We start from the raw sequence: 12,457 nt of genomic DNA, 5'->3' as shown, positions 1-12,457 counted from the left end.
GATGAATCTAAGACAAACGTGTGAATAGGAACTCTCTTTGAGAGAGAAGTGTCAAAACCCATGAACATGATGAGTGGTCATGCAATCACTGACTCGACACGGTCACGCTACAGTTGGTAACTCGCTCTCCAACAGGCCCTGCAAATTACCTCTACACCCTGACCTGTGTGCCCGTGATTGGTGTGAAAGTATCAGTTGTCAGAGAGAAATGTTTTGTTTAAATGGCAAGTGGAAAATGCCAACCTCTGTTATTTCCACTAAATTGGCCGAGGATGCTCAGTGAAGCGTCGGGACGCTTAAAACGTCTCTCTTCGAGGGCAATCGTTAGGAGTCCATGTCTAGACTGCAGATCGGGGACGCTGCCACCCACCACTGTTGATCAAAGTCTTCCGTCTGCACATTACCTTTTACATTTGAGTCATTTAGCAGACGCTCTTATCCAGAGTGACTTACAGGAGCAAATAAGATGAAGTGCCGTGCTCAAGGGCACATCAGCAGATTTTTCATATAGTCGGCTCGGGATTCGAATCAGCAACCTTACGGTTACTGGCCCAACGCTCTTAACCTCTAGGCGACCTGCCGTCCCACATCCTGATGTCTTTCTCTATGTCCTCATTCACTCCAGCCGCTCTCTTCAACAAGTGGTCTCGACATCCCGCCATCAGTCATTCGTCAGATGCAGGGAGATGGTGGCCAGGCATTTCTGGTCAGCTCGGGCCTTGTTTGAAACAGACAATGGTGCCATATTCTGGACGAGGCACTTTTGGTTGTTTGAGAAAAGAAGAGTGAGAGCAATGGTGCGGTTTTCTTCATCCAGGTATGGCCCCATCTTTGACATCAGCTCGTCTAACCTGTGTCCCTGTGTGTCCCTCTCCAGTGCCAAATTGGGCCATCGTCTCCATCGCCTTCGTGGCCGTGGTCCTGGTCCTCTCCTGCTGCTTCTGCATCTGCAAGAAGTGGATATTCAAGAAGAAGAACAAGAAGAAGGGCAAAGACAAGGGCAAGAATGCCATCAACATGATGGACGTGAATGACGGTGCGAAAACCGAGGTAAAGACTTTGTACAACTGCCATTGAACGTTATTGATTAGAGTTAATAGTTTGTTAGTCAACAGTAGTATTTGATAATGCCAAGTTGTTCTGTATTTTCTACTGCATTATTATATATACTGTATACAACTTACCTTTTACTTCAAGGTAAAAAAAAAAAAAAATGGAGTTATATACGTTTTTATACATTGCGAGTTTCATATTATCTGTGATTGACTGTAGCCAGAAATGACATCACTGACTTTTATTACACCTGACATTCATTGATGATTGAAACCTATAAATAAATGCATATACAGCATATTTCAGAATAATAATCTTCACATAACAAAGTGATTTCACTATACAATTTATCAGACATACATATAGTTTAGGCCAGGGGTGGGAAATCTTTTTGGCTCGAGGGCCAAAATTCAACGGAGGGCCGCACAGAATTTAAAACAATACTTTCTATCTCATTTTAAAGGTTCAAGTGTGGCCTGGAGTGTTTTTTTTAAACCCAAAATAATTGAATGGGCCCGCGTGCCGTAGTTTGCCCCGCCCCTGGTTTAGGCCAAACTCTTCCCCATGAAGACCAGTGGACACACATGACACACGACTTGTGTTGACATTGTTGCGTCTGCGATGACTCCTCCCCATCCACTCTGATTACAGGACTGTTAAGGAAGCCTGCCGTTTATAATCGCCTCAGAGAGAGTATTCAATCTCTCCTTCTGTTCCTCTCAATATTTTAATGTGTTAAGAACAATGGAGCTCTGAGTACGGTATGCTGTATTGCCAGTGGTATCAACCCTGAGAAATGACATTAGCTAATTACGAGCGAGGGGAGTGAATTAATTCCGCCCTCCCTCTCCAACGCACACAGAGAGAGAATAGGGAACACACAACTCTTTAACCCCAGTTAGAATACTAATTGCATTAGCGAAGGTTCTCAATCCCCCCCCCCCCCTTCTCTGTCAAAGTCTGTTTAATTTGCAGTCTGTCCACGCCGACGCCGCTCACATCATCAATCAGGGACATTGAATTGGGGTAGAGGGCAAAGCCCTGTGAGATGATGTAGGAGTAGGGAATTGAATAGCCGCACAGGCCAGAGATGCAGAGGTGTTACACAGTCTGATAAGGAGTGAGCTCCACAAGTTTCATCTGATTCATACCAAAGAGCTTATTGTTGAAATGCTTCTTTGATATGTAGAGGCCTATGCCTTGTGTCCTTGTTCCTAGTGACAGTTGGTAAGCTTTATAATAACACTGATTTATCTTAAGCTTTAGTAAGATGCACCCATAGAATTACAATGACTTCAATCTAGAATGAATTCTATTTGGATAGACCACTTTTCCTGTGCTGATTTAGGAGCTGCTACGACTACACATCAAGCAATTAGGCTACACACTGCCAATACAACACCCCTATCGGTTCCATATGCAACACACCTATTGGTTAGATATTCTAGAGGTGGGGCCATGGGCTCCCGAGCGGTCATTTCTCCTGGTGTGCCCAGACTCTTGTGTTAACTCCTGTGTGTGGTTGTTTTAATGTGTGTTTCTTCCTTCTATGTCCTCCTTATCTGTGTTGTGTCTGATGACTGTGCGGGATTGTCACTGGCGGTAGGTTCCCAATTGTTGTTGGATCCTCCTTAAGCCTGCTGCTCTGATGTTTTGATAGCCTCTTGACAACAACTTACCCCTATAGAACCAAATATATGTAACTATGCATACAGTACATGTATATCTGCTCTATATATGTGCGTAGTCTTGCACATGCACATATATATGTATGAAAGAAGCCCTGGGCGCGCTTTAACAAGGTTGAACCACACTGATCCTCCATCTGGCGCCTTTTCAATCTTTGCTTTGCATTTCAAAACAAAGATGTGCCTATGAGCTAAAGTAGACTGGTAAAGATGCTAGGTTACTGCTTTTGAAACCTGTAGTAAGGTTTAGACATACAGTAGCTTTACGTTTCACATACATTCACCTGAAGCCAACAGGCAGATTGACTTGACTTTGACTTAACCCAGTAAAATACCTAATACACGTTGTGGGTGTTGAACATGGCTGTCTATTCTGCTGTACTCCTCTCCTCTCTGTGTGCAAGCAATAACGAACAAACAATTACATTTTTTAGAGTTTTGCTTAGCGAAACATTGACTATAGGTTTGCTTGCACCAGGAGGGGACTCAGATGGGCCGTACAAATTCCAAACAAATCTATGTTGTTCAGCCTTGATGCTTTCACACCAGCAACCTGACCATCACCATGACAACCATGACAACATCTCTTATCAACACCTACCTACTTACTGCTGGCATGATGCTTATAGCTTCCATCGGCGTGGGGGTAACACATGCAGCTGAGGGTTCTGACAATGCGATTGTGTCTCCTGATGGGTGAATGATAAGTAAACTGAGAATGTGGGGGTCACAACCAGAGTACTGTTCTGTTTACTGAGAATGCCCTGCATGCAACAATGACAGTCTGACAGTGTCTGACCTTTGGAAGGCAACTTTGACACTGAATGTACTTGAGAGCTAGTTTTTGCCTCTTTAATCGCATGCTTATCAATAACAAACTGACTGCCCCCCTGCCTCGAACCCGCCTCTCCCCCATCACTACCAGCATCCCTTCAGAACCAGGCTAGCGAAGGAAAACTCACTCTTCTTCTTCTTCATCATCTTCTTCTTCTTCTTCTTCACTCGCGCCATCTCTTGACATTTCCCTAACATCAAGGGAATTGTCATTGGTGGTTTGCAGAAGCGCTCTCTCCCTCTCCCCCTCTCCCTCTCCTTTTCTCTCTCTCTCTCTCTCTCTCTCTCTCTCTCTCTCTCTCTTTCTCCCTCTCCCTCCCTCTCTCCCTCCCTCCCTCCCTCTCTCCCTCTTTCCCTCCTCTGCCTGCCCATTACTCTCATCTTTTGGCTCTATCATTTGATCTCTCTCCCCCCTTGCCCCCTCAGACCAAAACACCCACAAATTGATTGAACCGCATCACGGGTCCCGGCCCGAGGCTAGCGCATCAACGAGCATGTCCTGGTGTTAACCGCTGTGGTGTTTTAGTGCTTGCTCCCCCCATTATAATCCCCCGAAAGAGAGGCAGCTTTTTTCAGGAGACGGGCCCGCTGGCACACCCGCTGGCAGGCCCGGGGCGGGGCAGGGCGACAGACGTCTATGGGGCTGGCACAGGAGGCACACGGAGGGCACTGACTGTTGGTGGGTGTCTCCTTCAGGCCTTGAAGGATGAGGATGATGCTGAGACAGGCCTGACCGATACTGAGAAAGAGCCCGAGCCCAAGGAGGAAGAGAAACTTGGAAAATTACAGTTCAGCCTGGATTACAATTTCACCGAGAATACGGTAAGGGTCGGTCTCTGATATCCACTCTCTCTGTCGTTGTCGTTGTTGTCCGAAACATCTCTCCTTCGTAAGTATGGTCACCCCATCTTCCTCTGTGGTTGGCCCATTGACTCATCAATCCATTTTAAAAAATACTGAGAAAATGTTGCCTACCCAGGTAATGCAGAACATACTCCTACTGTTCATTGTTGCATAACCACTGTTTATAATGAATGCCTATAACTGCAGCATGCTAACCAGAGCTTATCAACTACACCTCACCAGAGGATCACGGTGGTTGGGTTGGTTTGTAAATGAATCACTCCTCCTCTCGCAAACAATCCCATCTTGGGATTTCGGTATTTCTGGGTTTACCATTTTTCTTTGTAAAAGTGTCCTCTTTCAGCCTTGACGGGAACACGGTCCCCTATGGAATCCATCTTCTGTTTTTTTTCCCTCCGTCTGGTTTTTAAAAAGCAGAGCGACTTGAGGAGCAGACCAACTTCCAGATGTGGTGTGACAGATCATAGAGGAGGGTGGAAGGCAGCATGGAGAGGAAGCTCTGCTGTCCTTCACTGAGGCCCTGCTAACTCCCTGTTATTAACAGAACCGATGGACAGCCTGAGATTAGCCACTCACACACATCTGTCACTCTGACTCATCCACGTGGCCAGGAGTTTTAATTGGCTCACTGGGTTAGAGCATGGTGCTAGCAACACCAGGGTTAAGGGTTCAATTCCCACAAGAGCTGAATGGATAGTATGTTGACAGTTCTCTGTGGATCGTTTTGTCACTTTGGGTGAAAGTGTTCGCTGAACCGCCATATTACATTATCCACACGTTCGGAACATTAGAGATTCTCCACATGCATCACAACTTTCCCCTGAAAGACCCTGAAGCACTCTGTTTGTCCTTAAATGAAAATGCTTTAGCGAATATAGTGACGGTAACAGACAGTAATGATGCTAATCATGAGGATTAATAATCACAATAATCCCTCACGCACTCAGTTGTTATGGCCATAATAGTCATGGTCATTATCATAATATCAGTCAAATGTATTCTGATAAAGAGCCTTATTACCATTTAAGACGAATGCACTAACTCAATACTAGTCACATTACTTATTTTATATATTGGGTCCAATATAGCTTTCTCCATTCCCAGTAGTTTACTGAGCTGTCATGCAGTGTAAAACCATACCAGCCTGTTCTGTTCTGTGAGACTGTGATTACAGTGGTCCATTAATAATAAGCACTGAAATTCCATAATGGATCCATAATGAATGGATGGCAGTTGTCACTGTGTGTGTGACAGAAACCTGGAGCATTGGGCCCGGCGCTCACTGACTGTACCCAGCTCTGAGGCTGAGAGACAAAGCCAGTGAACCAGGGACTATTGTCAGTCTGACCCACTTTCAGTTCAGCAGCAGCTACAGCAGAGAGCCACAGAGCCCCCTACTCACTCAGCTCCTGTGTCTTCAGATCAGGTCCACAGAGTAGAAGCAATCACGGTGAAAAGACTGCCCTAGTCTGAGGAAGAGTGGCTGGCACAGGTGATTGTTCCACTAGTTGTTCTCTTGTCCTCTACTGAGGACTTTGGAGGGGGAGGGGGAGGAGCAGGGGGGACAGGAGGGCTAAACTCTCGTTTTGTTTAAAGGTAATCTGCCCTTCTCAGCTCAGTAGAGCAGGGCCTCTCTCTGAATGAAGGAAAGAGAAAGACCAGTATGGTCAAATGTCTCCGCCTGGTTCTGTTAGTTAAGCACCAGTAATGGCTACTGGCCCAGGCCTCTATTAGAATTGGGGTGTGGGGGTTGAATGAGAGCACAAGTTAGTAAAGGGTTTGGTACCCAGAGTACGGTGGCCGTATAAAGCAGCTCCACCACAAATGATCCACAAAGGAGCCAGAATGGGAAACATAATATGCTATTTCCCACTTTCAACATCATAGTAATTTCCCTTTTAATGGGTCGAAAGGAGACCCTCTGCATTTATAAAAGAGAGTCTACCGTCTCCCTTATATTGGGTAGGAATAATTAAAAACACAGTTTTTCCCCATTACCTTTCGCTGTCTCTCCAAATGTACTTCTACCATTGACCTCTGAAAGAGAATACATTCTCAGAGGCTCCAGCAAAAAGCAAGAGAAGACAGGAGGAATATGACAGCTCCATTCACATCCGCTTTCGCTTTCTCCTTTGAAGTGTGTAGTGTTTGTGTGGCTATGTGGAGCCGTGATGGCAGGGAGGGACCAGGGAGAGAGTATCGGAACAACTTGATTCAGGATGTGCTGCCCGGGGCTTAGTCACAATTGCAGGTGCACACCGTTCTCCAGCCTCCCGTAAGCGGCCAATATCACACATACAGGGAAGGGTTATGACCCAGCAGGCCCTTCTCTGTGACAGGACGCTGCCCCTCCGTTAAACACACACACAGGTTTACAGGTTTAGTAAGTCTGTCAGATCAGAGGCAGTAGGGTGACCAGGGATGTACTCTTGATAAGCGTGTGAATTGGACCATTTTCCTGTCCTGTTAAGCATTCAAAATGTAACGACTACTTTTGGGTGTCAGGGAAAATGTAGGGAGGAAAATGTACATTATCTTCTTTAGGAATGTAGTGGAGTAAAAGTTGTAAAAAATATAAATATTAAAGTAAAATACAGATACCCCAAAAAACTACTTAAGTAGTCATTTAAAGTATTTTTTACTTAAGTACCCTTAGTAGTACCCTTTAATAATCCACTTTAGTGTAGCTGTTGGCCACTTTCTACACTTGACTCAACTGGTCCCTCTGAGAATATTCAAATATGATGAAATATTCAGCTAGTCTGAATCTGACTGTTTAACTCTTGACTGTGGACATGTGTTCTGTACGTGTTGTATTAAACAATAGAGGTGGTTTCACAGCAGAATATCTGATTTGGTAGGTAAAACCTAGTAAGTAAACGGTCTTCGTCACAGTACTCCAGTCCCATCATCCTCTTAGAGATGATGGAGATGAGTCCAGGTGGGTGGAGGCTCACAGTAAATGCAGGGTGACACCGTGTAGCAGGACACCTGACACTGCTTCTCTCTGGACAACTGTAGGGAAATCTAATGGACAGCATGTCAGGATTAATCGACACACTTGCATAGAGATGACTGCTGGTTAACATTTTGAGCTCTGCAGAATTCTTTTTGAAAGCTACAATATCATCACAGTGAGGTCTTTGGTAAGTGACGGGCAGGGTAATTGTACTTGCAGTGCCTTCAGAAAGTATTCACACCCCAGTTACAGAGTTGAATGGCTGTGATAAGACAAAACTGAGGATAGATGAACAACATTATTTGACCTAAATGACAGAGTGAAAAGAAAGAAGCCTGTACAGAATAAAAAATATTCCAAAACATGCATCCTGTTTGCAAAAAGGCACTAACGTAAAACTGCAAACAAATGAACTTAATGTCCTGAATACATAGTGTTATGTTTGAGGCAAATCATCCAACACATCACTGAGTACCACTCCTCATATATTCAACCATGGTGGTGGCTGCATCATGTTATGGGTATGCTTGTCATCGTCAAACACCAGGGAGTTTTTTAGGATGAAAAGAAACGGAATAGAGCCAAGCACAGGCAAAATCCTAGAGGGGAAACCTGGTCTAGTCTGCTTTCCAACAGACACTGGGAGAACTTCATCTTTCAGCAGGACAATAACCTAAAACACAAGGCCAAATGTACACTGGAGTTGCTTACCAAGACGACATTGATTGTTTCTGAGTGGTCCATTTACAGTTTTGACTTAAATTGTCTTGAAAATCTATGGCAAGACATGAAAATGGCTGTCTAGCAATGATCGATAACTAATTTGACAGAGCTTGAAGATTTTTACAATCTAGGTGTGTAAAGCTCTTAGAGATGTACCTAGAGTGAATCACAGCTGCAAACACTGACAAAGGTGATTCTAGCATGTGTTCCCTCAGGGGTGTGAATACTTATGTAAATTACATATTTCTGTATTTAATTGTCATACATTTGCTAACTTTTCTAAAACATGTTTTGCTTTGTCATTATGGGGTATTGTGTGTAGATGGGTGAGAGAACAAAAATATATTTAATCCATTTTGAAGAACATACATGTCCAGAATCTTAGTCATTCCTTTTGGGTTGCTTTAGCTTTATGTTCAAACTACACTGAGTGTACAACATATTAGGAACACCTGCTCTTTCCATGACATAGACTGACCAGGTGTATCCAGCTGAAAGTTATGATCCCTTATTGATGTTACCAACTAAATTCACTTCAATCCGTATAGATGGAGGGGAGGAGACAGGTTTAAGAAGGATTTTTAAGCCTAGAGAATATTGAGACATGGATTGTATATGTGTGCCATTCAGAGGGTGAATGGGCAAGACAAACAATTTAAGTGCCTTTGAATGTGGTATGGTAGTAGGTGTCAGGTGCACTGGTTTGAGTGTGTCAAGAACTGCAATGCTGCTGGGTTTTTCATGCTCAACAGTTTCCTGTGTGTATCAAGAATGGTACACCACCCATTGGACATCCAGCCAACAGCAGGCCACGGGTCAAAAACGGGTCCTTTATGAAAGAGGACAAAGGAGGCTGACATGAATTGTGCAGAGCAACAGACGGGCTACAGTTAGTCAGCTGACAGATTAGTGCAACATTGGTGCCCAAAGACCAATAAAATAATGCAAAACTCATCGTACCTTGACACGAATGTGGTATGGCAGCCGACAACTTTACTGCTGTTGCAGTGGGCTAAGGAATGAAAACACTGGACACTGGAGAATTGGAAAATCATTGAAAGTCATTGGTCTGATGAATCCCAGTTCCTGCTGTTTCACGCATATGGGAGGACTAGGGTATGGGTACATGCATCCATCATGCCACCTGTCAACATTGCAGGATGGTGGTGATGGTGTGATAGTGTGGGGTGTGTTTTTATGGCACATATTGGGCCCCTTGATAAAAGTGGAGCAACATTTGAATGCCGCAGGATATCTGAACATCATTGCCAATCAGGTGCATCCATTCATGTGTATCCATCTGCAAATATATATTTTTTCTGCAGGAGAATGCCCCATGCCACAAAGCTAGCATTGTATTGGAATGGATCCACGGACATGACAGTGAATTCAGCTGACTGCAGTGGCCTGCCCAGTCACCACATCTCAGTCCATTTGAGCATCTGTGGGATGAGATGGAAAAGCTATTTGAGGTAGAGATCCACTACCAGCCAACTTGACACAACTGTGGAAAACAATGGAGTCAACATGGGCCAGCATCGCTGTGGAACGCTTTCGACACCTTGTAGAGTCCATGCCCCGATGAATTGAGGCTGTTCTGAGGGCAAAGGGGGGTGCAACTCAATATTACAACGGTGTTCCTAATGTTTTGTACACTCAGTTTCAGGAGTTGGAATCTCAGTTATTTTCCAATCGTTTCGTTTTGAACAGAACCATAATTTATTTGGTTCCAATCCATTGCTTCCAACAAACAAAATAAAGTTCTGAACCGGTTCAAACCAAAAAAAGTAACATTTGATATCTTTCCTTTTTGTGCCTTTGAAATCTAAATGTGCCTCTGAAATCCACATTTAGCTCAACATTAAATTACTTCACCAATGTATAGTGGATCCATTCCTGTACAATGCTAGCCTTGCATTGGACAAACTAGTGTAGTGTAGGCTGTGGAGAGTGCTGGGCATGAAGCGCTGGATATCTTGTTGTTATGACATGCATTATCTGAATTTGGCCCACAGAATTATACCTATGGAGGAGCGACTTCTATGAAGGAACTTTGAACTTCAGAGAGTTGACTTAACTAACATTGGACCAGAGCTAGCCCTTGAGCATGACTCTCAGTTCCATTACATTACACATAATGCTGCCTAGAGTTTTCGAGAGCTAGACCAGAGCTATCTAACAAGCTAGCTGGCTAACAAGCTTGTGTGTGCAGAGCAGCACCAGAGATATAATAAAAACGTTTCTTATCTTTTTGTAGTTAATAAATCCAATGTGAAACTTGATAACTATGCTTAACTAGCACTAAAAATGCAAGTCCATTGTTCTCTAATTAAAAATCTATCTCCCTAATTTCAGAATCACGCCTGTAACATCAGTAGCTACAGTAGACTATGCATGGTTTAGAGGGAGGGAGGAACATGTACTGTAGCCTACACACACACTGGAAAAGATGTTCTGGCAGGCACTGGAATACGTTTCTGAATGACAGTGAGGGCACTGTGTTGCATTTTTACTGCAACGTTATTAACCGGTTACCATGCTTTTAAAATAATGGTTCTGTTCCGGAACAGTAGATCACTTTCGTTCTCGGTTCTGGTTCTGTTCCTCGAAAAATGTAATTATTTTCCGGGTTTTTGTTCTGTTCCCTGAACCGCTTCTAACCTCTGCTCAGTGTATATAACAATAATATAACGTTTTTGTGTATATAACAATGTTTTGAGAATGTTATGCAGTAGCATGGGTGCATTTTAGCACAATATCACCCCCATTGACAGAGGGGGTTCCATCTATGTTCCTTCCATGTTGTGTTCCTGTGCAGTGTATATGGAGTATTTGCTTTGGCCTCTGTATTGTGTCATCACACAGTCATCCCCCACTCCCATCATTTTTTAAACTAGGCAAGTCAGTTAAGAACAAATTCTTATTTACAATGACAGCCTACCCTGGCCAACGCAGGCCAATTGCGCGCAGCCCTATGGGACTCCCAATCATGGCCGGTTGTGATTCAGCTTGGAATCGAACCAGGGTCTGTAGTGATGCCTCTAGCACTGAGCTGCAGTGCCTTAGACCACTGCTCCACTCGGGAGCTCTTCCAACAGCTGGAGTCCCATCACCATCTCCCCTGAGCCTTGCTTTAGCACTGATCTGAACTGCGAAAACACGGGTCACAAATTCTGATGAGATCCAGCATTCGTTGCTATACCGATCCATGCGTTTTGATGACAGAGGGTAGCCTCATTTCTCACGCTCCAATAATCCATGCTGGCTGGCTGGCTCTGACAACTGCTGGAGAGCTCCATGGTTGAGTGCCCTGGTCCCCCTCCAGATTGCCGGTTGATGGCTGCCTGACAGGAAGTTGATTGACTGACTAGGAGGCCTCAATAGGCCTTGGAGGAAGCAGCTGTGACTGGCAGGTCAATCAGCCTCCCCTGCCCCCCAGCATGGTTATCAATTATCAGCCTGATGTGGTGCTTTGGCTTAAACCATCATGGATTTCACAGGAGCGTGACTTTTAATATCACCTATGGCCTACCTCCATGATTTGAAATGTAAAGAGTTACAGATGAGAAGGTATGGATGAGTCCCTTTGTAAGAGATTACCGATGGGCCTCTTTCTCATAATTCAATCTAAACTATAGAGGCTCTTGACTTCAATTCTGCTGGTGATCGTTTTAAACCCATGCCATGTCGCGTCTCTCCATCCTAGTTTTTTGCACCAGTGATGAGACCGGGGGTTATTCCAATTGAACCAAAGCTTGGTGCTCTGTTAGAATGGTGGTGGGATGACAGTCATATCAAGGCTCTGGTATTGCTGTGGGTAGTCTGGTATTGCTGTGGGTAGGACTGTAGTGCTGACTAGTCTCTGTTGTCTCCCCTCCACCCTTCCTCTCCTCAGCTCATAGTAGGGATCATCCAAGCAGCGGACCTTCCAGCCATGGACATGGGCGGCACCTCGGACCCCTATGTCAAGGTCTACCTGCTACCTGACAAGAAGAAGAAGTTTGAGACCAAGGTCCACCGGAAGACCCTAAACCCCACCTTCAATGAGCAGTTCCAATTCAAGGTACTTATTCAAGGTATAAGAGTAGACTAGACAATACTACACCCATGCAACTCTCCAACCTTGTCTTGTGCAGCAGTAGTAGTAGTAGTAGTTGCTGTTGTTGTATTAGTAGTAGTATTAGTTGTTGTAGTAGTAGTAGAAGTAGTAAACTTTGTATTCCAAAATAGCAACAATATACATTTCTAAAGGAATAGGACAAATACACAATACACAAACCATACATTGCACACAGTAGTTTAAGCAGGTTGTGTTTGTTCGTTCTATGACAAAGTC

At 44.3% G+C, this 12,457-nt stretch overlaps 1 protein-coding gene across 6 annotated transcripts in view; it reads left to right on the top strand.

Annotated features, from left to right (window-relative positions):
- The window catches only part of LOC110500005 (synaptotagmin-1), a 217,711-nt gene that overhangs the window by 181,347 nt on the left and 23,907 nt on the right, over positions 1–12,457 (top strand). For 3 of the 6 annotated variants that reach the window (XM_090213828.1, XM_036957293.2, XM_090213829.1), the window contains 3 exons: positions 878–1,050; positions 4,281–4,397; positions 12,017–12,184. In XM_090213828.1, the coding sequence (XP_090069954.1) occupies positions 878–1,050; positions 4,281–4,397; positions 12,017–12,184 (458 nt within the window). Of the gene's footprint in view, positions 1–877; positions 1,051–4,271; positions 4,398–12,016; positions 12,185–12,457 lie in introns of all 6 variants that reach the window. The other 3 variants (XM_090213825.1, XM_036957292.2, XM_090213826.1) reach the window with 1 other exon arrangement.

The sequence above is a fragment of the Oncorhynchus mykiss genome, chromosome 21, assembly GCF_057628025.1.
Source record: "Oncorhynchus mykiss isolate SJ-2025 chromosome 21, ASM5762802v1, whole genome shotgun sequence".
NCBI lineage: Eukaryota > Metazoa > Chordata > Actinopteri > Salmoniformes > Salmonidae > Oncorhynchus > Oncorhynchus mykiss.
The sequence above is the reverse complement of the archived record's forward strand: the minus strand, read 5'-3'. Positions and strand labels throughout refer to the sequence as shown.